Source organism: Amia ocellicauda, chromosome 8 (assembly GCF_036373705.1).
Source record: "Amia ocellicauda isolate fAmiCal2 chromosome 8, fAmiCal2.hap1, whole genome shotgun sequence".
In the NCBI taxonomy this organism is placed as follows: Eukaryota; Metazoa; Chordata; class Actinopteri; order Amiiformes; family Amiidae; genus Amia; species Amia ocellicauda.
The window spans coordinates 12555075-12581872 of NC_089857.1; the positions used below are offsets into that span (position 1 = coordinate 12555075).

The 26798-nt window shown below is 35.8% G+C and overlaps 1 protein-coding gene across 1 annotated transcript in view; it reads left to right on the top strand.

Annotated features, from left to right (window-relative positions):
* Positions 1 to 2951: 2951 nt before the first annotated feature.
* The window catches only part of itga1 (integrin, alpha 1), a 45622-nt gene continuing 21775 nt past the window's right edge, over positions 2952 to 26798 (top strand). The window contains exons 1-8 of the mRNA XM_066712056.1: positions 2952 to 3309; positions 15308 to 15428; positions 17209 to 17321; positions 19086 to 19174; positions 19761 to 19875; positions 20375 to 20502; positions 21234 to 21382; positions 25983 to 26133. Of these exons, the coding sequence (XP_066568153.1) occupies positions 3267 to 3309; positions 15308 to 15428; positions 17209 to 17321; positions 19086 to 19174; positions 19761 to 19875; positions 20375 to 20502; positions 21234 to 21382; positions 25983 to 26133 (909 nt within the window). The 5' untranslated portion in view covers positions 2952 to 3266. The remainder of the gene's footprint in view (positions 3310 to 15307; positions 15429 to 17208; positions 17322 to 19085; positions 19175 to 19760; positions 19876 to 20374; positions 20503 to 21233; positions 21383 to 25982; positions 26134 to 26798) is intronic.

Genomic DNA, 26798 nt, shown 5'->3' on the forward strand with positions numbered 1-26798 from the left:
GATCTCCCTTCTTATGAAGAAGAGAGAGGATACTCCTCTTCATAGAAGGGGCCAGTCTACTCTCTCTGTACGTCGACCCCAAGACCTGAGCCAACCTCAGCTAGGTCGAAGCCTCTGAGCTGTAAAAGACTCAGGCGCTGGAGGCGGGCGTTTAGATGGGAATATCTCGCCCACCTCTCGCAAGCTTTCCATTTCCCCAGCTGAATGAAGTAGCCCTTGGTCCTTTTCTTCACCATCTCCCACCACTCTATGGGAGAATCAAAAAGGTGCTTCAGGGTCCTCCACTCCTCGAGGTGTCTGCTAAAGGTCTTAATAACACGAGGGTCATCGAGCAGAGAGGTGTTGAGCTTCCAGACCCCAGGCTCCGACTATATTTACCATTTACTTTTCAGAAAATAGATACCCAGTCCCAGTCAAACACACAGAATGGTCAGGCATACAAGCATCACCACAAACAGAAACAGACAGACATGCAGGTTTGGGGTTGACTCAAAGACATGATTTCGGAGTTAGGGTTGAAAAATTGGACAATACAAATACAAATATATTGGTGGGTAATGTTACATTTGACCCTTAAACAACAATGAATGTATAATAATTAACATTTATACAATTATTAAAAAAAATAAAACCATAAAACAACAATTATTCAGGAAACTACCACAGTGCATTGCGGGTATGGTAAGTTCTTTGGTTTAATATGGCCTCAAATTAGCGCCATAAGTAACGAATTCAAAATAAAACATATTGTAACCAAAAAAAAGTTGAGGAAAAATTGATGTTGAGATAAAAAATAAAACAATCGAAAGTAAAATGTATATATATATATATATATATATATATATATATATATATATATATATATATATATATATCAAAAGCAAAAAATCGAGAGCAAACTGTGACGCGCTCGCCTGCAGCCCCTAGGAGCGACAGATCTGAACACTATATTTTGAGATCTCAACACAACAGATTTTGCTGTACAGATGTTTATCTAGAGGTCACAAATCGACAAAGGTGAAAGTAAGCAAGGATTTTATGAGTTTTCTAGTTTAACAGTATGCTGCTAATTTGCATATTAATGCTCAACACCAGTCGTTTTCCATCATTTCATGTCAATATTGTAAAAGTAAACAAAGTAAGCAAGTCCAAATCTAGAGGTTTTCACTAACTTCTACAGATGTTTTACACATTGCTACTCGTGCCTACTGTATGTCCTGTAGGTGAAATTGATCTCCACTGTGCTCATATAACCCAAGGTTTAAACCTGCAATATTTTAGGCTCATTATAATGTTTGTGTTTTCACATGACTTTCAGTTGTTGCCAAATGCTGTGCTTCCAGTGGCAGATTTAAATGGGTTAAGCTGAATTATAACAGTGCTAAAAACCTTGCACAAATCATCTCTGATAACATTTAAACGTTAAAGTCTTAAAGTGATTGAGGAAATATGTGTTTATCAATTGAAAATCACAATTATTATTATTATTATTATTATTATTATTATTATTATGACAATTGGCTGATTAATAACTTTCACAGCCACTATAAATGAGGTACTTGGAGTAATGCACAACAATCCTACATTGCACATCAACTAAAATGTGCTAGGGATTTTAGAAAAGAGTTAGTACTAATAATGATTCCTTACTGCGTATTGATGTCTCAGCAGCAACCCCACCTAATCTATTGATTCCAGCAATAGCACTCATGCTACATTGACAAGGCCCTCTACATTAATCTACAATCTCAGTAGTACTGGTAGGTCTCTGCAAACCAATACAGCATTCAGTGCAGCATTTTAAACTAATAGTGGTGGCCGTTTATACTTTTTTTGGAGAATGAGATCCTGTCTCTTAGAATAGACATCAGACCTGTCACTGAAGCATTTGAACACCACAACTTCCTGTCTTAAACATCAGCAGAACCTGCACAGAATGTTTAACAGAAGTTTTCAGTGCACAATACACTTCTGCACAATACACACATTTCTTCCCTTGGGTGGCAAAAGAGATTTTGCTTTAGTGATGCTTTATCCAGAATAAGTGGCATTTCTAAGATTGTCTTACCTGATGATCACGGCCTCTGGTCGTGTGTGTTTGTTTTGCCCCAGCTCTAACATTGTGTGCTTTACTTGTCACCACCTAATCGGCTTGAGTATCAGTTAAACATTTACACACCCACTTAACCTAGTTTTAATGAGCTGGAATGTGAAAAGATATACTTGGTAATATAGTTTAATAGGAGGGGCAGGATAACAGACTATAATTGATGTAACATATATACCCTATCTATTTGAAATATGTAAGAACCAGACAGTTTGGATAATGAAACAATTAAACATGCATATATTCAAACTATATATTTGTTCCCTGTGGGCTCAGTGGTTTTTGTGCATCTTGATTTGAACTAGTTTGGCACTGTGTTAATGTGTTTAGTTTGAAAGGTTCTCTACATAAGGACTGGTTCAACACTTAATAGAAGCTCTACAGGATTATTTTCTGAAAATGTAGTTCAATAATATTAAATAACATCAATATTTTAATAATACAGAATTAAGAAAATGTTTATGTTCAAGAGGCAACATAGGAAGTGCAAAATGAAAATTAACTAGTGGGATTTCAAACAAAATTAATATTATTTTATTGTAATTATCATTACGGCCATCTGCTTATGTTTTGGTATGTAACTTAATTTGGGAGTTTTTGAAGTCTCTTGCTTTTCATGTGAAACTGCTTAAATGCGTATGTTGAAGATGGTTTGTCTGCGTTTTTGTTTTGATACTTGTTCAGATACATTTACTTAATTGTAAATTCCCAAACTTCTAAAACAGAGCAGGAAATGGTGAATTGTGAGTTTCTACCACTTTCGTCACGTTGTTTTCTCTTGGCACTATGTTCCCATGGATTATTTAACTCCCTAAGTCTTTGAGAGAGGCAAAACTCACTTGGTCCCTTACAGGGCTCTGTCTGCTCAGCTTGCTACACAAGAAGGGATGCTTCTTTCTCCTGCATTCATGCATCAACTTTAACAACTTGCAATTAACAAGACACAACAGAGAGATTTTAAACTAGTTATAATTTGTGATCATTAAAATGCTTTAAGATGCAGATGGGTTTGAGACTAGTAAAACAGGAAATGCCTCTTGAACTATCTTAGTTCAGTCACCCCCTTGCCTCTGGAGGATTTATATGCTGCTGTTTAGTTGCTCGTTGTGCCTCAGACTGTGAGCACAGGACCTTTAGCTACTGCCGTGGAGAATCAAACATGTTGGTCAGATTGGAGTATGTCAGCTTTTTTCTGCTACAGTGTAAGTACATTACATTTACATCCACTTATAGATCATTACATGTTATGTGTTTCTTGTGTTTCATTTGTGAACTACATGTGAAACATTATAAATGGCATAAGGAGTCTCATGGGAAACTCTTTCTCATCTCTACTCTGTTGTTTCTTACATTTTTTGGTTAGTTGGCAAAAGATGAACTTGGATCTAAAGGCTCAGTATTACACAGTAAAGTGATTAATTCACAGGTTTCAAGCTTAAACCCTCACTGGGGATTTTCCTCTTAAAAGTCAAATATGGACAATGGTATAATTGCAGTTAAGGGAGATTTAATAAAAGACACTGGACTAGTTTTATTTAAGTAATTGAGACATTTTAAAGCTTGAATGTCATAAGGAATATAGGTGAATTATATATGCATTTAGGTGTACTCTTTGGATTATATGTCAGAAAGAAAATAAGTCATGAAATAAATATCATCTAACATCTCTATGGTTTAAATGGAAAACCTAAATTGGTGTCAATTGTGTTAAAATTGTATTGGTTTTATTCTTATTTATGAATTATTGTTGTATGTGTGCTGATGGGCAGGAGCACACACACCCTAAAGACTTTTGTAATAATTTGTTGAAAATTCCTATGAGTTACTGCAGATAAGCGAAGCCCGTATTATTAATCCTTATGTGATCATATTTCCTGAAGCTATTTCTAGTGGAACAGAAGATAATTGACTTCTCATCTGTAATTATGATGCAGCTATTTTCCTTTATGGTCAGTGTATGAGGAGACTTACATTTTAGGAAGTTTTACATTAAAGCAGTTGTGTAGACTTTCTCCACCCAACACTATAGACAGCAAAATCTCCAGTGTTTCATGAACTCCAACAGTGTTCAATTGAAAACTTTTTGGTTGATTTTAGCACTGTCAGTGATTGATCAACACTGGCGATTTTACTGTGAATGCTGCAGTAGCTACACTTTTTCAGTATCTTACAGAAAAAGAAATTCCTTGTATACTGTAAATATACTGCATAGTAAACTAAAGTCTGCCAAAGGCATATTTTCTTAATACATTTTGGAGGAAATACAATATCCTAAGATGGACAATAAGCAATTATACATTTTTTAATTCTTATGCAGTTTTTGGGTGTTTTCAGGGACTGGTACTTCATTAAAGTAATCCTAGTGATCTGCTGGATTGTTAGTAGATCTCATCCTGTTGCACAGCTAGCAAATACATGCAATCTGTGAATCCTGCTGTTTTGGATTCCATCCTTACATGTGATACAAGCTTGTGACCTTTATTACTGCTCAATTGAGTTAAAGACACAACTGTGGATTTATAAAAGGGTGCCCTCACAATAGGGTTTCCTCACAACTCATTTGCTCTTGGTTTGTTCTACTCTTCTTAAGTGTTAGTATGCATTTACAATTAATAAACAGTTTTCAAGACAAAACATCGAATGTCATGAATATCTAGCTAGGTGTTTTGGGACAAATGTGAGATGTTTGTCTTGTCTTTATTCTCACATTTCATCTTACTGTAAGGCTCCATGCCATATATGGAAATGTTTTCCCAGACATGTTAACTGTTTACTTTACTAATAGATCAGACGGTTACGTTAGTTTATATCTGCAAGTTTGGATGATGCTGAGATGTGGAGCACAAGAATACACTATTCCACATCCTGCAGTGCACATGTGCTTATTGTAGTGGATTTGATTAAGTCCTGAAAATTCCTAGCTAAGATGAGTCCAGACAGGTGTTTTCAGTTTTAGACTCACAAAGTATTCTTATGGCTCCAATCATTGTGTGCCAGGCAAATAAGCTGAATTTGATTGTTTAAAGCGATTATAAATTAAAAAAAATTAAGGCAATTGTACAGCACCACATTTGTATAAAGCGTACCTTCCTACAGTAGCTTTTTCTGTGGGACTTTCTCATGTTAATTTCATGCAAGTGCAAAGAAGCACATTAACTGCAAACACATTTCATCAAACAAATTAGTGACACAGTATGGATTTCCTCTCTTCTCTCTCTGCTCTGGTATTCTTCTGTTGATCTGACCCAATAGACCTTTCACCCTTTGCTACAGTGCATGACGCACAAAAAGAATTCACGATGTCTGGAAAAGTGCTGGTTACTGATCCTTTTAAAATAGCGCAGTGCTACAGTTAAGAAATATATCCTCCCAGGTCATTATTTATTAAATTATTGTAAATCTGACCTACATTTTTTTAATTATATGACCATGGTATTTATTTCATACAAAATGCTTTCCATGAATGTAATTGCTCTGATGAATTTACTTATGGGTTGTTTGTTTGTTAGTTGGTTTGATTTTGATTATTGCTCCCTTCTATTGCAGTTTGAATAATTTGGCAGTGTGAAATGTCAAGGTTAATTACCAGTACAAATATTTGTGCTGTTTTCAGTTGTTTTTACATTAGTAGTGTGTTTGTACAAAACAAATAACTTATTTTCCCTCGAGATATAATGACAGGTGTTACAAATACAATTTTAGTCTCATGGGAAAGTGAATGTGACTTTTTTTGCTTTAGTGGGGCTTGAGAAGTTTTAATCAAGAATCTCCACTAATTTGAAAATGGTAAATGAACTACAACAGTTTTTCACAGCATTTATTTAAATAATTGTATCCAGCATTAAAAATAAAAGTGAATATTTGATTATTTCAGTCATTTTGGGGTAGTGGTGAGGGCTCTGGACTCTGGAGCAGAGGGGCGTGGGTTTGATTTCCAGTGGGGGCACTGCTGTTGTACCCTTGAGCAAGGCACTTTACCTGGATTGCTCCAGTAAATACCCAGCTGTATAAATGGGTAAATGTAAAAAATAATGTGATATCCTGTGACAATTGTAAGTCACCCTGGATAAGGGTGTCTGCTAAGAATTCAGGTAATAATAATAATAATAATAATAATAATAATAATAATAATAATAATAATAATAATAATAATTTTGGGACAGTAGAAGACAAATGTAAAACTCCACATATACAATCACTATATTACCAACATTATCAGGCCAGCTATCGAAATACATTTTCATTCATTTATTTAATTTTTCATTTTCCAGCAAGTTTGACAAAACAATTAAAAACTTCACTTTACTTCATTGTAATACACAATTTAGCTACATTTCGTGAAATAATGTTCTCCAAACAACCTTAATCTAACCTAAGAACATTCATACCTTCATCTGTACCTCTAATTTAATCTTTGTTTGGTGACATTTTTAATACAGATTTTTTTCTTAAACATCCACAATTTCAGTTAATATAGATATGCCCATTAGATAGCCTGACACCAAAATAATACTCACAATCTATATTCTAAACTGGGATGTGGCACTGCAGTGTAGAAAGGAAATCCTTTTCACCACAACTCATTGTTTACATCAATGCACAATTTTTGACTCTACCAACAGCCTGAACCTCAACCCTAACCCACAACCCTAATCACGAATTCAAGCTAGGCTTGTGAAAATATACACATGATTCAGTTAGCTCAGCAGAAAAGCAACCCCAATCTTAACTAAAGCCTAAATTTAATGGGGATTCTAACCAAAATATAACCCTAATTTGATAATTATTTTAATTGTAATGCATATTTTAACTACATTACTCAAAATAATGTTCTCAACAATCTAAACCTCTAATTTAATAAAACTGTAATGTGATAATTTCATTTAATTTCATTGCAATTGTTAGCTAAATTACTCTCTTAGCAACTTAAAAGTTACAGTAACACTATTACTAACTTCATCTTCAGCTTGGTCAAATTTTGGATTTCCATTTTTTTTTAATCATGAATGTTTTCTAAAAAATCAAAATCGTCACTAAACACAAATAAAGCAATTAAAGTCAAAGACTTAAATAATAGTCAGAATCCTTATTTTTAACCATGATGCTGCATTCCAATCTTGACAGGAAAGAGCTTACACTTTGTATAACATCAGCTTCCTACCTCTGATTTAAACTGACCCATGTCAAATGTTATAATATCAGGTGTGCCCGAACCCGGACAGGCTACAGTTTTTAATTCAAAGTTGTTCTTTTAAAATGTATAATGCCATGTGCAGCCAGAAGGAACTGATGTGCCAAACAATATTTTACTTTAAATAGGCTTGCCTTCGTATTGAAAAGTTGGGAGACACTGGTCTAGACCAACTGAAACGCACCAAGCCATCACACTGCTGCCTCCTGATGGAACAGCTGAGTCAAAGCCACACCCAGAACCTCAGACTGGAATTGAGTTGATTACTACACTGAATTTGTTCTCACTGTTCCACAGCAATTAATGTGGTCTGTGATGTTCTGCTTAATTGCCTTCAGGCCGCACATCAGGCTTATCATTGTTCCCATTGTCTGGGTTTGTCATAATTTTTGGCCTACCTGCTCTGCATTCCACTGTTGTGGTAGTACAGCACATAACCACAGTAGTATAAGATGTTATGTTGTCTGACACACTGAATCATATACCTGTATTTGAGAGTTGGTGGTATGTTAAATCTAATCTTTTTCATGTTATATCTTTTTGATATCTGTAAAGTTACATTGAAACAATCAACAACAGAATTACCGGAAGGAAGACATTCCTTAAAGATTTACTTAACAAAGGGGTTGATGAATCTCCTTCTGAAGAGCCAGTCACCTGATATAAACACAAACAGAAATAGAAAAGAAAGAAAAAACATTTGGCAAACAAAATGTTGATTGTATACCTTTCTAAACATTGATGGTTTTGTTTTGGGGTATCAGGTCTTGGAGGGTGGTCTCCAAGGTGGATGGGGGGGCTCTGTTTTGCAGGAAAACATACACCCCAAGGCAGTAGTGTACACAGACATTATCAGGGACAGTGGCAGCAGCACCTGAACTAAAAAAATATCAGCTAGTGGTGACGTTAAAAGCTAGCTGCTGTTCAGCACAAAGGTGAACAATTGGACAGTTGGGTATCCAGGAATTTGCAGATTTTGTTTGTATATTGAATGTTCAGGAAATTAATTAGTGTGGCATTTTAATATGTCTATCTTTGAGTGTAATGTCCCTCATTAAATAAAGTGCTAGAGTGAGTTCCTGGGCTGCAGCATAAGCATAATGGCCTTAATGTTTTGAGTGCCCTTGGCTGAGGCTGAGCTTTTTTGCTTCCTTAAGCCTGCTGGTATGAAATTCAAGTCTGGGATTTCTCCTGTCTATCACAACTGATTAAGAATTATTTTCATTCATAAAACTGGGTGTAGTTAAGTAATTTACTACTCATCTCTCCACTGAACTCTGAGTATTCTTTTTTTAATGCCAACCCTAAAATGGCACTGGAAATAACTCTCAAACTTGATCTCTAGCTGGCACATGAGAATTCCGATTAAAAAAAGATTACATTTTAACACAAAAAATGTAAACCATGTCACTATCCTAATATTTATTTGACTTTTGACAAAATCTATATTTTTTTCCTACCTCAAAATAAACATATTAATCATAGCAGATCTATTTAACTTGATAGTGCTTGTAAATATGCAACTTGTTAATAACTTAATTCATTAGGCTTCTTCTCAGAAAGATGTGATGACACTGAGATAAGTGAACCTACTAGTTTCCTCCCTGAGAATTGTATACAGTACAAAGAACTGATCTAATTTATACATAAGTCCCTCCAGGATTTTGCAATATTATTTTGTGATTTCAGTGGCCCAAAATATTTGATTTTCTGAAATGCTGTGATATTTTTGTCATGTTAATTTCATTTAAAGCAATACAAATTAATATGTGCTCAGTTCAAGGCTGATTGTAAGCAGAACACATATTACAAAAACAATCAAAAAAGTTTAAAGTGCTCAATTTTGTTTATTTTCCAGAACAAATATATTTTTCTAAATACAAAAGCTGTGAAGGCTTGATCAGACTACCAACATAAACAAATGCATGCCCCCATAATCTGTAGGTACTAAAAAATGATTAAACTAGGACTATGTCCATAAAAGCAAAAGAAAAACACCTGGGGTCCATCTGCAAGTAAGACATATCTTAAGTTAATCTTCCATAAAAACAAATTACTTTTTTGGGCAGCTTCTTTTTCTTTTTTTCTTTTTTTAAACAAACACAGCTCTTTTTCTGAACATGTGGTTGACATGTAAAACAGTATTACCATTGCTAATACAAATCCAGAAACATTTTGCTTTTGTGATTCCTATTATATTTTAAAGTGATTTTAAAGTGGCATGGTCTGCACAGCTATTTTCATTGTCAAATTAGATGATTTTTTCTATTAGTCTATTATCTATTATCCATCAATTTTGCATGTAAATATGCTAAAAGCCAAGCGGGAAAAGAGTTGCTGACGTGTTTAACCTGGTACAATGCAGTTACATATTAGATAATGTAGTGTGAAAACAACTTTACACTCTGCTTTTACACATGATATAAAATGTGTCTGCAATAGTGGCATGTTTTAATCTCCTTTCCTTTCATCTGTCAAATTGTCTGTGTAAAAAGACATAAGAATTGTGCACATTCATAGTGCCATCTTGCTCAATGTTCAAACAAGGAATGCAGAACAGAAGAACAGATCCTTTTCAGCAAAGATCAAGTACTGCCAAGCATGTACTGTATACTGTATTCATTACACCAGTGGTCACTCTGTTTTATAATGTTTCTATTTTAAAATGATCACTTCCATGCAAAGACTTGGAAAATATTGAATTATAGAAATGATTATATGAAGTATGGACATGAGAGCTCCGATATAATTTAAACATATATATAATAAATATCTTCTTTACTTACTTGCCAAAATACAGGGCACCCCAAAAAAGATATCTACAAATGAAGCCACCTGCTGAAGAGAGCAACAGGAAGAAAGTGTCACATACATATGAATATAAACCCCTTAGATCATCTTTAAGAAACCGAAAAAGAAAAGTCTTAACAGGATGTTTGCAGTTCTTACTGTACCCTTAATATCAGCTTGAAGCCTTACGTATGCTTCAAACATGAGAAAGAAATATATCTGTCTGCTAAATTCTACAACCAGACCAACCTCTAATATATTTCTTACATGATTAAGGTTAACAAAACTACTCCTGTCCCTGATGGATGCATCTGGAGATGATAGCTAGTGTGAGCTCTCCCAGATAATTGAATTGTGCTTTTTCCTGCTTTTCATTGCCAATGCTAAAAATAGGATTGGTGAAATACTCTTACATTAGAGACTTTCTAATGGGAACTTATTTTAATAGCCAGAAGAACTGGAGCAAAATGCACATAAATTTGGATGACAAATGCTCTGAGAATAAAACTGGCACAAGCTATGTTTTAAAAAGATGGTAATAATATCCACAAATGTCACAGTTTCAGAATCACAGTGTACTAATTATTACATTCCACAAAACAAACAAACACAAAATACCATAGTATTGTTTAGAGACCACATAGACTCAACCAACAAGCTGTTGAGCTTATAAGCATGGATCAAATCTTCAGGAACAGTTTTATTGTTTATTTATGTGATGTGGTTTGTTCATTCACATGACTTTTAACAGCAACTGAATCTGTAGAAACTCATACATCCTGTCAGTTGCAGATGAATGACATGTGTGACATTTTTCCACGACAGTCAAAAGGCTGCATTATAAGAATTAATGTGCTGGAAATGTACTCGCTCAAATGTTTTGTGCTCTCGCCAAAGCAAAGCAGATTTCCAGGGAACACAAAATGCAAAGGGCATATAATGTTTTGGCCACTGGAAATGTGTGTCTAAACATTTACATTAAAACTAAGGAAGAGGCTCTAAAAAAGCCTTGGCTGCTGACCTGGCCTTTGCTCTCTTATCTATACTGAGCAGACAAGATGATTTCCCAAACTGCAGCTGCTTTCAAGTTCAAAAAAGTGCTTCCCTCAGGAATCAAGATGTGCAGTTTGAATATGTAAGCTAGCATTTGCAAACTATTAACACTTATTTTCCTACACATTTCAAAGCTTCTGCGGTAGGTGTAGACCTGACTACAGTCAACCACAGCACCAGCAAGCTACCTCATGATTTCCTTTGTCAGTGATCCTAACCAGAAACGGCAGACATCCAATCCTATGTGCCCAGAATGTGAGGCATCCCACCAGGAGCAATTCAAATCCAGTTTGCCACATCTGATCTAACTGAATCTCCTAAAACAGCAAGGTTTATATTTTTATATGTATGAAAACATGTTCAGTCTATACGTGTATAGGGTATCTGAGTTATCACGCTGACAGTGCCATTTAAAAAGCAGACTTCAATCAATTTAAGAAGGTTTATGCAACCAGGAGGCCAAATACATTCTAATAGACAGTTGAATTAGCTAGGCATTTGTGAATGAGAGTGCTAGCCATCAGTCTGGTATTGAAGTATCAGTTGGACGTTGCCAGAGAAACTAAATTCGAGTAAGTGTTTATCATGCATAGAATGTAGGCCCAAGAGAAAATAAGTAACAAGTACAAAATAAAATACACAAGGCTTTGAAGTTTTTTAAGTCCATTAGGGATAGTGGGATTTCATAATACAAAAAAAAAACTAAGATAAGCACAAACACACAGTACCAGAACTAAATGCAATACCAAATTTGGATTTAACTTAGTACTATGACACAGTAACGTAACCTGTAATTACTGTTCAGTTCATTTTTAAATATTGCATGTCTGTTTTGAAAATACTCAGTGAATCCCTTAATAAAAGATTGACTTTCTTAAAATAACTGGAAACACAACTATAAAATTGAGGGGTGAAAAAATCTTTCCATGATGGGTGTGTACACTTTGGGTACAGGCCTTCATAACCTACAAAATAAATGATGTCATTCCATGGGTGGTAGCCTGTTCTGAGACTATACAGAGCTGTATTCCTCTATGTTTTGTACTTTACATTTGTTTATTGACAATATTTAATCTGTTAGATAAACCAAGGGCAAATAAATGAAATGGGCCTAAGCTACAAGAGCAGTGAATGTTATTGTTGGTTACAAAGAGAAACACAGAGGAATGCAGTTTGCTGTAACTATGCTTACTGTTCTGTGTGAACTGTATCTCATGACATTTCCTTGGGTATGCTCCCAGCTTGCACTGGACTGATCTCTGCTGAAGTAACTCAAGTACCCCTGTGGAATTAATTTGTTAGTTATGTTTTCTAAGGGAGTAAAAATACATTGATTGTGCAGTTGCATTGTCAATACCATTTCTACCTTTTTCCTAATTTCTGCCAAGTGATAAGTGGCAAATCATATTGGCCATATTGTTTTTGTATAGCTGGATAATATTACTTGAATCTCTATGAACTATAATCAAAGACTATTCTTGGCAAGTAAAGATGCATGTCACATTAACTGTGTTGTTTTAGCTGATGAATGAAATATGTTAAGTCAAGGTTTTGACACTTTCATCTTGTTTTGAAGCATGGAAGATACAGGCTTATTATCAGGATGGAATTTAACGGCACAAAAACTACAAATTAATTGGAAGAAAACTCTACTGGGTGGTCCAGTAAAACATTTTTTAAAAGGCACATTTTTAAAATATAAATCTAATTGACCAGTTCCCTCCATTTGTTTGTATTCCTTTTGTACCTTCTCTCTAATGAAAATTGATAAGAAAATACACCAATATTTCTCCTAAATCCTCTCTATGGAACGTTTGAAACAGCTCAAAAGTTTAGAATTGACTCTTATGATGAAGATGAGATATGACTTATACATACCATGAACGGACAGTCATTGAGGAAGAATGTGGGCTGTTTTATTAGAAAAAAGAAAAGTAGCACACAGTCCAGTAGCACAGTATTTGGAGATACCTGCAGGATGTTTTTCTGTCTAAACAAAACTTCCGTGCAATGGCTGAAATCCAGTCTAAGGCAGTATTGCTCCCATGTGGTTACATATGTCAGATAAAAGTCTGTGATCACTCATTTCCTCTGTTTTCTTTGGGTTAAATGGTGAGGATACAAGGTATGTAGGCCTTGTTCTAAATGGCAAGAATATTAGAAAGGTAGAAAAAGGGAGTTACGCAGCTCACCAATAAATTGCAGGTGTTTGCTCCTGTAGTTTTATGATGCTGTATTCCTTATTAGCTGTTTGCTTTAATGCATAGAGAAAGTGGTGGGAAGTGACACTGGGGCTACTGTGTAAGGTGCAGACAGATTGTAGTTGTGAATGTTATTCATAATGAGTGGGCAGAGACACAGAGGAGAAGAAGTGGGTTTTCAGAATCTGTTAAACTTTTATTAAATTGTTATGAAATTGTTATGTAATCGTTATTACACTATCCCAGCATCTGCTCTTTAAGTGGTGATCCATAGAACAGCTCTCCAACTGAGCAATGTTAATCAACCAAAAAGGAATGTCTGAAACCTGTTTGCATTAAAGACATGGAAAATTAGGGGTTCTGTGTCAAAATTAAAGTGCAAAATCATGTTTAGTCATTTTGAAATCAAAAAGGCAAGAGTAAAGGACACTGCTGCCAAACAAGCTGCAGTCAAGTACAAATAGTACAGTACTTCTCAATGAAATACTGAATCCCATTCAAAATACATGTTTATTTGTAATATTTGGCAATTGTTGTTTTAATGAATTTGTTTTAAGTTGTCGTATATGCAGCAGCATATCACCTAGGTGAATGCAGTGGCTATTTGGAGATAAATTACACATCTTTATTTAGATTTTAACAAGCAGTAACCACTTCCCATTGACTTGTGCCAGAGGGCTCTATTTCTGTTTGAGTCTAGGAGATGTGAATAATAATGTTTAAGTATAATATTAGATCATGTCATTTATAATGTTCCATTCAAGGAGAAATGTGTTTATTAACATATTCTGGGAATTTTACAAAAAAAAAAAAAAAACATAATGGAAAATAAATGGAAATGTCTAATATTTTCAAAAGCTGAATTGTGTATTAAGCACCACACTTCTTGAAGGCCATGTATTTGAGAATGTTTTGAAAGATTTCACTGGCATGCTATTTAAAATGAAAAGCCTGGCTGTGTGGAGAACAATGGGACCATGAGCACTATATATATATATATATATATATATATATATATATCAGTTCCCTGTTTTACAGCCTCAGAAATCAGCAGTTTCAATGGTAAGCAGAATGTTTTCTGAAAATACTTTTGTGAGAGAGGTTAAAGGGTTAGCCGTGGCAAAAATAAAAAAAATCCCCAAAACAATTTACTGTTGTAGTAGGCCTCTGCATGTTTTAACGATTTCCCTCTATGAATAAAATATTATTCACTCACAATGTTTGTCTTTTAGTCAGTGCACTTAATACTTTCTGCACCTCAGTATAAAATGAATGGCATTATGAATACCTCATTGTTAAACTCCAGAATTGTGAGATTTACTATATGTAGTTAATGACAAGCTTTAGGAAATAGTGTTCAACATGCATGATAATAATAATGCATGCCTTGTACACCAAGTTGCCCTTCTCTCTACATTTTGAGTACTTTGCTACTGTTTCTCAAAACAGCTGTTTAGACACTGGAATCAGTGTGCATACTCTTGTTGACTGGGGGGAGGGAGTATAAACATATATTTTTTATCCTGATAGATACAATGGTTTATTTTAAATGAGAGGCTCAGTATACCCTGGCTGCATATTTCATTGAGATTGTTTAAAAAAAAGAAGTGTCATGTTCAAACCAGCTCAAAGGAAAACTAGGACATAAAATTACAAAAACAGAATTGAGTTTTTCTGGAGTCTCTGCTCAAGTAATAGTTTTATTGATCCTCGAGACATGGGTTTCTAACCTGTGAATCTCAAATTACAAGTGTCACTGTTTTTTTCATAAAGAGTAGAAAGACATCTGACAACAACATAATCCATGATTGTGAATGAGATTGCAATTTGCAATCCATGGTCCAGTCAAAGTTTTAATTTGTTTTAGGCCTTGATCATAAACTTTTTAAGAGCGAAAGTACAATATTTTTAATGATATTAATTAGGATAAATTGAGTCTTATTCTGTGCATTCTGCTTTTTCCAGTTTTGTTCCAGTATGCAACATCATTCAATGTAGATGAGAAAAATGGCATGACCTTCAGTGGTTCAGTGGAAGACATGTTTGGGTATAGTGTTCAACAGTTTGAAAACAGTGAAGGGAAGTGGTAAGTACTGAAAATAAGTCATGATCGAGTATGAATGCTGTTGCATGTTGTTATATGCAGTCCTTATGAAATCCCATAAGAAGTTATACAGTATAGGCTATTTAGTGCAATATTCATTGCAAAGTTTACTTGATTAAAATCTGTTCAGAAACAAATCTCAGACAGATTTAAAAGGGGAAATTACACAAAATGTAATTACATTTAATGTCTTTAATAATAATATAAGTTAATATTTTGGGTGAACACACCCCTTTTGAACTACCGGAGCATGTCGTAATTACACTCTTATCATCGAAGTATCTAAGTTTTTTTTAATTGAATCCCCTTTTGACCAGGGCGTCCCCATGCCCAAGGTGCCCTGGGCAGTCACACATGACACACCCACCCGTATGGCTGGCTGTACATTCAATGTAGTACAGAGATACAGACATCCTAGGTTGTCAGTATACTATTTGTAGATTAGATTATTTTTTACCAGTTCATGTCCTAGGAAGTGTGGAGAAATGTCAAGCCATTTCAACAGATTCCTAGACAAATTAAGAACACATCCTATCTCAACATCAGGACTAGCTGGGGACCTGTAAAATCTGCCAGGTGCTCCTTGAGTCTCTGATTGGAAACAGCCTTAAAATTTTGAAGCTTCACATAAACGTGCTATAAAAGCAGACAACTGAGATCCCTTTCCGGCTTGATACAGGTCAAAGTATATATTATTTTCTGTTGTAAGTACAATTCACAAATCCTTTGAAACCTAATGCATTCTTTAAATCTTTCTGCACATGCGCATACATTCCCAGTGTGCTGTCGTAACCTGTCACGATATGATTGAGACATATGTGGGACATGTTATTTTAATTTAGCATTTTTGTATCAGGGTACATTTTGTTATAAAATGTAGTACAGACGTACTTCCCAAGAGCAGTTAACATAATCGCAGTTAATTCCAAGTGTGCTTTCCATGTGCTTTCAGAAATTATTTTATTTTTTCCTCTTGTTTTCAATGTATAACAATCATCAAGGGTCATTAAGAGAAAGTAATGTAAATTACTGCCGCTGTTTACATGCCGATGGATGAATGCCACTGCTTTTAATGCTGTAATGCTGTAAGAATATTGCAGTGAAACTAGTTCAGGCATTCCAAAATTGGCTTCAGGATTGGATACATTATTTTATAGAATTCTGTACCTAAACCATTTCAGGAAAGAAAATGTATTGCATTGATAGAAATGTACAATGTGATTACACATCAAAACCGTGATTTACAATATTTTCTTAAAATAGAGCAGGATTCAAACTCCAGCTGGTCAGACATGCATTTGTTTCTTGCTTAAATAATAATAGCATTGGTTTGAAGTTTGGAGGTCAACATGAAACAGCAATTCCATTCCTTAAAATTTAGATTTAGATTTAGATTTTATTTAAAGCGAGGATGACAGTCAAAGACCTTTGCTACAATAAAAACATTTGCATTACCAAATTTATCTCCAAATAAACACCTAATAAAATTCTCAATATTTTTCTCCCATATTTTCAAAGTCTCTTGCTAGGCCTGATAAACATATATTACTGTATAACTTTATTTTCTCAAACCCAATGAAACTTTGTTTAAAACTCACTTGTGTAGCTTGTACATTCAAAAAATGTACAAGTTGGATGGGTTTAAAAGTTCTTTCATTCTTGTATCTTTTTAAACATTTATATCTCTGTATCTAGGGCAATTTCTGTGAGAAATAAATGTCCCTTTGTTTAAAAAGTATAATGGCCTGTTTTGCTGTTTCAGGGTCCTGATAGGTTCCCCTTTGGTGGGACAGCCAGCCAAACGGACTGGGGATGTCTACAAATGCCCTGTGGGCAAAGGCAATAATTCAACATGCATAAAACTCCAACTGCCTGGTAAGAAACAAACTCAGACTTGTTCATTGAAGTAATTTAAGAAATTTGCTGGGCATGTGCATGACTACTGCATAGCAAAATCTAAATATGGCCAGTAACAGTGCTCTGAAATGTGTGAGGATTATGGATTTATTATGCAGGACATCCAACAGAATCTAAAGCGTGAGACTGAACATAAACCATATTTTTAGATCTAGTTATAAATTACTTCTAGTAATTGTTTACATTTATTTATTTATTTATTTGAAAAACCCCCAATATAACATATAATAACAACATAATAAATATATAGGTCCATAAATATTTGGAAAGTGACACAATTGTCATCATTTTGGCTCTGTATGCCACCACAATGGATTTGAAAGGAATCCAAATACTTTTGAGCCCCTAAAACTGAGGGGACCACATATAAAAAAGGGTATAATTCTTACACCATTGACCCAATTTGGATGTACCCTCAAAAGATGAAAGTCTACACTTAAAGCACATCTTGATTGTTTCCTTTCAAATCCATTGTGGTGGCGTACAGAGCCAATATGATGACCATTATGTCACTGTCCAAATATTTATGGACCTAATTGTACTTCAGTGTACTGTATGTACACTATGTATGTATACTAAAGTATGGCTGTAGTTTAACTGAATGAACTTGTTTTTTTCATAAGGGCTGTTATCATGATTGCCTTCTCCAAGTTGCTTCACCAAGCTTATAGCAATAGGTTTCGTTTTTAGAAATGTACAAAATAAACCACTCAAGTACCAAAAGGATTAAGCAATAGGGTTAAGGCGATGGTTGGTCTAAAATAAATATTACACTGAACTCAATGTCAGCATAATGTGAGGTCGAAATTTAAAAAGGCTGCATTCATGATTACAAAAATCTGAGTATTTTTTAAGATTGTACAGTAACCCAGTGCTGAAGTAGGAATGTGCTGCTTTAGTAGTAACTCTGGGATTCAGGGCCCATTAAACTTTTCAAATACAGAAGAAACATGTGATTTAAAACCTTGGATGGAAATATTATGTATAAACAATTTGAACATTTTTTCTTTTCTTACAACAGTAGAAGACCTTGGGCCAGATTAAATCAAAACTTTGACCCACACACTAATAGAAAACTACACAACTGTACTCAGTTGCAGCTTCATTTTTAGTAAGATGCAACTTTCTTCTAATCATAAATGTAACCGCTACTATGGACAGATTTGTAGTTTTCTATTAGCGGGTTGGTCAAAGTTTTGATTTCATCCGGCCCCTTGTGTAATGGAACAAGCTAAAAACAGTAGTACAATACCGTACATGAAGTGTTACAATATGTATGATTAAACAGTTACTAGCAAAGCCACTCAGTCAGATCTTTATCAATCCTCAGGTCCCCTTTCAGTGGCTTCCTGAAAGTGTAGCTGGACAGAATTAATTAGGAATGTTGTCTGCCCATAAATCCTGTGGGAGTTCTGCATGCTCCCTGCAAGACGGTTTTCAGGAATGATACTGATTTCTTTTTTGTTTTTCTTTTTTTTGGTGTGTGGGCTGTGTAAAGTTTAAAGGGTGTGGATATTTACTTAATTACTTTACAACCAGTAAAGATAGCAATTACTCATGGCCTTGTCCTACCGCTAGACTGTGTTAAATAACAGTGAGTACAGACCTGTTGATACAATGTACAGTCATGCTGAGGAATTGCATTGTGGGAAAGTTGGTGCAGCTGTTCTTCTGTTCACAGTCCATTTCTCTGTAACATTATTTCACGTTTTCCCTCCTCAGAATTCACAACAATTCCTAATGTTACAGAAGTCAAGGAAAATATGACCATGGGAACAACTTTAGTGACTAACCCAAATGGAGGATTTCTGGTAAGAGAATACATTGCAAAAAAGAAAAACATTTGTGTGGCATAAGCCTTACTAGTGCTGGTTAATTCTAAATTCATCACGTTTAGGCTAGGACAAGGTCTTATACATAATAAGTACATACATTCAGTTCTTTTAAAATGTTTGGGGCTATATTTTTAAATTGCATTTTCTTCATTTTCCAAAATATAAATTAAGTGATTTGATTGGACAAATATGGGCTTAAAATCAGTCCTCAACCAACTTCTTGCATATTTATCATCCTAATAATTATCAATAATTATCAAAATAAACTAATATTCTGTAGAAAAATAGAAAAAATAAAATAAATTAAAGAAAGAAAACTAAATTAAAGCTATTCCATGATCATCCTGATGAAGCTGGAGTTTCCTAGCTCTTTGAGATGTGCTGTGGTTATAACTGCATAGCAATTTGAGGTCTATAGTATTACTTGGGGTTTATAATTCCACATTTAAACCCAGTCATGGTAAGGATCTACTGCCAAGACAAGCTGTTCCTCTCATCTTTACTGAAGGCTCATCTTATACAATCTGTAAGAACACAACACAGCTTTTCTGTTCATCTCTAGGCCTGTGGACCGCTGTATGCATATAGATGTGGAAGTCTACACTACACAACCGGTATATGTTCCAATGTCAGCTCTTCTTTCGAAGTCCTTAACTCCATCGCTCCAACTGTGCAAGGTATGTAAACCCACATGAAGCACACTGCATGTTTTGGACAAGCACTGGTCTCAGAGCAGTGATCTCGTGTACATAACGGCATACCAGACATTGTAAACGCTTCTGCTGAGATACCAACATTGCCAATTTAGGAAAGAGTTTTCTTTCCACTCCAGTCCATTTATCCTTCCCTAGACAAGGTGCAAATCATAAACTTCCATTGTTTACCTGCCATCACATCTACAGGCTCAATTAACTAGATCACTATTTTAAACAGTTATGGTTAAGTTATTTTTAGCCTATTTAGTCTAAAGTATTTTTCCCCCATCTTATTTATTTTTATATTATTACCAGGCAGTGCTTTCTTATGTATAACCCATATATTTATTATTATTATTATTAGTAGTAGTAGTAGTAGTAGTAGTAGTAGTAGTAGTTGTAGTCCTAATTATTATTAATAATAATATACACTTCATTTTAAAACATCACTTCTTTTAACAAAGTATCTTATTTGTTCCAGAATGCAAGACAGCTCTTGATATTGTAATTGTTCTTGATGGCTCCAATAGTATCTATCCTTGGAGCAGTGTCATTGACTTCTTAGTAAAACTTCTGATGAGCATTGATGTTGGCCCTACAAAATCACAGGTAAGAGGTAAAAGCATAAACATAATAAACAATATAGATTTTTCTTCTTATCACAATGTTTTCCCCTAATTCTTCTGTTGAATACAGTCACTCCTCTAAACGTCTCCTGGTACTTACGTTCTCAAGTTGAGTCACAGTTCATGTTGTTTTTTGTGAGGATACTATTGTTTGTCTTAACTGAGTGACACATTAACTACTGACCTATATTACTGATAATATAGAAACCCATGAGAAGATGCCTCTGTGAACCAATACGTAGGAAATAACCCACAGCAGTGTGGTAAAACAAGTCCTACTGCATGCCTTGTGTGTGCTGTGAGACTGCAGCCTCTTGCTTTCAACTACCCACAAAGTATAGTAAGAACGGCTACCGCAAAACCCTAATGTTAATGTTTATAGTTCTAAATATTTTTTACCGAATGTCGAGAATGAGAAAATGCAATCAAAAGACACGGGACAGCTAAGGAAAGTAACACATAAGTAGAGATTTACCAAAGAAACAGGCAGGGTAGCAGTGCCTTGAATTGAAGACATTTATGTTTCACATAATTCAGTCATCTTTTCGAAAGACATTTCCAGATCGTGTCTGCTGTGGTGTGATAGGTAATTACAATACATGTTAGAAGGGATGACATCAGACCTTTGCAACTCCTCAGATTTCCTATTTTGTATTGTACTCAAATGTTTATTTGTTTTTCAGAATTGTAACTTGTCTGGTTATTCTGCTTTAGGTTGGAATTGTCCAGTATGGTAAAGATGTGGGTCACGTCTTCAATCTTAGTCAGTTCAACAACACTGATGATCTAGTTGCTGCAGCAAGGAAAATTCCACAGAGGCAAGGATTTAATACCATGACGGCTCTTGGGATCGAAACAGCCAGGTACCATATATATAGTCACCATCATCAGCCTATATCGATCCACTTCTGAATGAAGGCCTCCCCATAAGGTTTCCACTTGCTTTGATCTACAGCTTCTATTTTCCATGTCACGCTTGCAAAGTGTATGATTTAATCTTCCCATCTTCTATGTGGTCATCTTATATGTCTTCTTTCATCTCTTGGTATCCATTCATCTTTGATCTGTTCTCCTTGCAATGTGTCTGGCCCATTGCAATTTGACCATTTTCACTCTTTCAATAATTCATATTTTAGTTTGTTCACAGATTCATTAATTTATTTTCATATCTCTTATTGTTTTTATAAGCATACATCTTTCCTTGCTTCTTTGTGTCATCCAGTTTCTGTATAATTTGTACATGTAGTGGCCAGGTTTCACAACCATAAGTGAGCACTGGAAGTAGGCATTGATCAAATACTTTTCTCTTCCGGCAATTATTATTTAAATTATTAAAAAAATCTAAATTAATTACATTATTATTGTTGTTGTTGATGTTTCATACATAGCCAAGCAGGATAATTATGAAATAAATAAATTTGAAATGAATACAAATGTCCTTTATTCAAGCCCAGTTATATAACTGTCTCCTTACTGCAAAGGGTAAAGGAAGGCTCAAATGCATTCAGAGTTAAAACTAATGTTTGTTTTTTATATAAGATGGATTTTACTTAGAGTTGTACCTTGGTTGGATAATTAAATGAGTCCTTTACCAATTTAAGTCGGTCTCCAGACTTCTTCAAACAATGTCTATATTATGGTGCAGCTGTCAGTAATTGCTAGGCAGGCACTATACAGTATATATCCTGCTTTCAATTATCAGTCCTTGGGTTTATTTTAAGTAACACATGGTGAGCTGACTGTTCCTTAACCAAGCAGTGAAGTCTGTTGAAAACATCAAAACGTTTAAAGTATGTCATTACCGCAGTTGAGAGTTTAAAATAAACATTTTCCTTAATGTTCAACTGGTTATTGATTATAACTGAACAGTTCAGCAGAAAGGAATGAAGCCTGCTCACCATGTTTTCCACTTGTGTTTGCGACTTCTAAAACTGCTGTTAGGGAGACAAGGGAGGCAAAATGTTGTGATTTTTTTTTTTTTTCAAAGTTATTCACAATAATATTATATAGTGGGTGGAAAAAATGAATATATTGAGGGATTGTATGGCAATGTAACTAATTTAATTAATAATATTGTAAATATCCAGTGCAATGCTCAACAAAATGTAGTCTTTAATAAGACTGTGGCTTGGACCAAATTGAAAATTTGCCCTGCAAATTACAAACTTATACCCAGTCACAGCTTAACATTTAACATAAGTCTAAATCATCAAAAGCCAAGCACATTGATCCAAGTCCCTAATTTACATTAGATAGATGTACATAAATATATTTTCAGACTAGCAAAATAAATGTTTACCATATCTGGAGAATAATTCAGTTCTATGAATGGCTTACTTTCCAAAAGCAAACAGAGCATTATTATAATTATAATTATTAGTCCAATGCAGCCTGACTGAAATATAAAATATGTCCCGATCAATTGCATCCCTCAGGGGTGGGTGTTTACAGGGTTAACTGCACTGTGCAGACTACCAGTTATCTTTGATGGTATTGATGGTCTACCATGTGAGGTTCTGCTAATTAGGAAGGGTTCAGAAGTTCAATAAAAAAGGGAAGATTGAATGAATTACTGATCTCCATCTTGCATGCTCAGTTCAAAACAAGCAACAACACATACAACTCATGTAAACTGGGCTCATGGTATCTGTTAAACCTCATAATACTGTTGTCATTATGCAATTCTTGAATTGCATACCACCAGATGTATTTTGTAAGATTAAGCCTAGATTAAATTAAACAAATATTTTTGTAAGCATTTGATAATAGGTTTCTACAGGATTTCTTTCAGTTTGATTTCATAAAACTGTAGAAGAGAACAACCATCACAGCCTGTTTACACCTTAGGAAATAATTTTAAATATAACTATTAGTGGTGTATGGTGTTCTTTACCAAAAAAAAAGATTTTGCACCACTGTTTGCTTACGCAGGGTTTACAGACTTTGTGCAGAATTGTACTGCCAGTCCAGGTTAAACTGTCCACTAAAGAGTAGCTAAAATTCAGCTTGAGATACTGTTCTCTTCTCCAGGCTGGAGTTTATTTAACCAAAAAGTAGAAAGGTTTCCAAGTGTTCCTGTTGTGCTTTGTGGTATAAAGACTCCCATAACTACTGATGTTATTAGAGTTATTTCCAGGATTTTGCTGAAAATTGTTGCTAGTCTACAAGGGCAGGGGTTGGATGTTGACTTGAACGAGATGGATGAGATGAACGCCATTACTAGCACTATTTCTGTATTATTTTTAACAGCAGGTAGCATACGATTGCTTAAACATGGGCATTGACTCAAAATCCAGTATATAATGTGTGGGGAAATGGTCAGATAATTACAGTTAACAGCATAAGCTCTTGTTGAAAGTTTAGCTCCTTTGAGAGATATAACCGCTAAAGAGAGAGTATCAGTTTGCCTGTTTGGTTTACATGAATAGTTGCAGTGTATAGTACTGCATTTGCAATTACCTACAGTGAGGGAAAAAAGTATTTGATTCCCTGCTGATTTTGTACGTTTGCACACTGACAAAGAAATGATCAGTCTATAATTTTAATGGTAGGTGTATTTTAACAGTGAGAGACAGAATAACAACAAAAAAATCCAGAAAAACGCATTTCAAAAAAGTTATAAATTGATTTGCATGTTAATGAGGGAAATAAGTATTTGACCCCTTCGACTTAGTACTTGGTGTCAAAACCCTTGTTGGCAATCACAGAGGTCAGACGTTTCTTGTAGTTGGTCACCAGGTTTGCACACATCTCAGGAGGGATTTTGTCCCACTCCTCTTTGCAGATCCTCTCCAAGTCATTAAGGTTTCGAGGCTGACATTTGGCAACTCGAACCTTCAGCTCCCTCCACAGATTTTCTATGGGATTAAGGTCTGGAGACTGGCTAGGCCACTCCAGGACCTTAATGTGCTTCTTCTTGAGCCACTCCTTTGTTGCCTTGGCTGTGTGTTTTGGGTCATTGTCATGCTGGAATACCCATCCACGACCCATTTTCAATGCGCTGGCTGAGGGAAGGAGGTTCTCACCCAAGATTTGACGGTACATGGCCCCGTCCATCGTCCCTTTGATGCAGTGCAGTTGTCCTGTCCCCTTAGCAGAAAAACACCCCCAAAGCATAATGTTTCCACCTCCATGTTTGACGGTGGGGATGGTGTTCTTGGGGTCATTCCTCCTCCTCCAAACACGGCGAGTTGAGTTGATGCCAAAGAGCTTGATTTTGGTCTCATCTGACCACAACACTTTCACCCAGTTCTCCTCTGAATCATTCAGATGTTCATTGGCAAACTTCAGATGGGCCTGTACATGTGCTTTCTTGAGCAGGGGGGCCTTGCGGGCGCTGCAGGATTTCAGTCCTTCACGGCGTAGTGTGTTACCAATTGTTTTCTTGGTGACTATGGTCCCAGCTGCCTTGAGATCATTAACAAGATCCTCCCGTGTAGTTCTGGGCTGATTCCTCACCGTTCTCATGATCATTGAAACTCCACAAGGTGAGATCTTGCATGGAGCCCCAGACCGAGGGAGACTGACAGTTATTTTGTGTTTCTTCCTTTTGCGAATAATCGCACCAACTGTTGTCACCTTCTCACCAAGCTGCTTGGCGATGGTCTTGTAGCCCATTCCAGCCTTGTGTAGGTCTACAATCTTGTCCCTGACATCCTTGGACAGCTCTTTGGTCTTGGCCATGGTGGAGAGTTTGGAATCTGATTGATTGATTGCTTCTGTGGACAGGTGTCTTTTATACAGGTAACGAGCTGAGATTAGGAGCACTCCCTTTAAGAGAGTGCTCCTAATCTCAGCTCGTTACCTGTATAAAAGACACCTGGGAGCCAGAAATCTTGCAGATTGATTGGGGATCAAATACTTATTTCCACCATTAACATGCAAATCAATGTATAACTTTTTTGAAATGCGTTTTTCTGAATTTTTTTGTTATTTTTTTTGTTATTCTGTCTCTCACTGTTAAAATACACCTACCATTAAAATTATAGACTGATCATTTCTTTGTCAGTGGGCAAACGTACAAAATCAGCAGGGGATCAAATACTTTTTCCCTCACTGTACTAAATTGGGCCAGTAATAATGCTAATGGCTTGATGGACCTTAAGCAGTGGCAGTTCTGAGGGGGGGGTAGGAGGGGGCAGTGCCCCCATGACAGCAAGCTTGGCCCCCCCTGTGGCCCCCCTAACTAGTACCGTGGACAAAACGATGTCAAGCCCACCCCCCAACATCGCAGGCAAAACATAGTCATCCCCCTCCTCCGCTAACACAGTGTAGAAAACACCATCAGAACCCCGTGCCCCCCCCCCCCCCCCCCGTTATCATCACGGATAAAACACCGTCACCCCCCCTAGTATTACAACTGGCCCCAGCCATGCCCCCCCAGTTGAAAGGGTCACCGCCACCGACCTTAAGGCTGCTGAAACACTTCTGTTTTCTTCACTGGCACTTTTTTCTGTCTTTCAGAACTGAAGCTTTCACTGAAGAACGGGGGGCACGGCGTGGTGTTCAGAAAGTCATGGTGATAGTGACAGATGGGGAATCCCACGACTCTTACAATCTCCCCGGTGTCATCCAAAAATGTGAAGATCAGCAGATTCAGAGATTTGCAATAGCTGTAAGTAAAGTGACCTGAAGCCCACATTCAGAGCAAGTTTACAAGACAACCTCATTGGGTTTGCACAAATCAGTTTTGCAAGCAATTGAACTAACCCAGATTCAGGTATCAAACACCATGGAACTGGTTTCATTTCAACTACTACTGAAGGTCATATATTCAATGAGCTGAACTTGAACTTTCGTTTTTATGTTTTGTAAATTCACTACACACACACATATATATATATATATATATATATATATATACAGTGGGGGAAAAAAGTATTTGATCCCCTGCTGATATTGTACGTTTGCCCACTGACAAAGAAATGATCAGTCTATAATTTTAATGGTAGGTGTATTTTAACAGTGAGAGACAGAATAACAGCAAAAAAATCCAGAAAAACGCATTTCAAAAAAGTTATACATTGATTTGCATGTTAATGAGGGAAATAAGTATTTGATCCCCTATCAATCAGCAAGATTTCTGGCTCCCAGGTGTCTTTTATACAGGTAACAAACTGAGATTAGGAGCACTCTCTTAAAGTGAGTGCTCCTAATCTCAGCTCGTTACCTGTATAAAAGACACCTGTCCACAGAAGCAATCAATCAATCAGATTCCAAACTCTCCATCATGGCCAAGACCAAAGAGCTGTCCAAGGATGTCAGGGACAAGATTGTAGA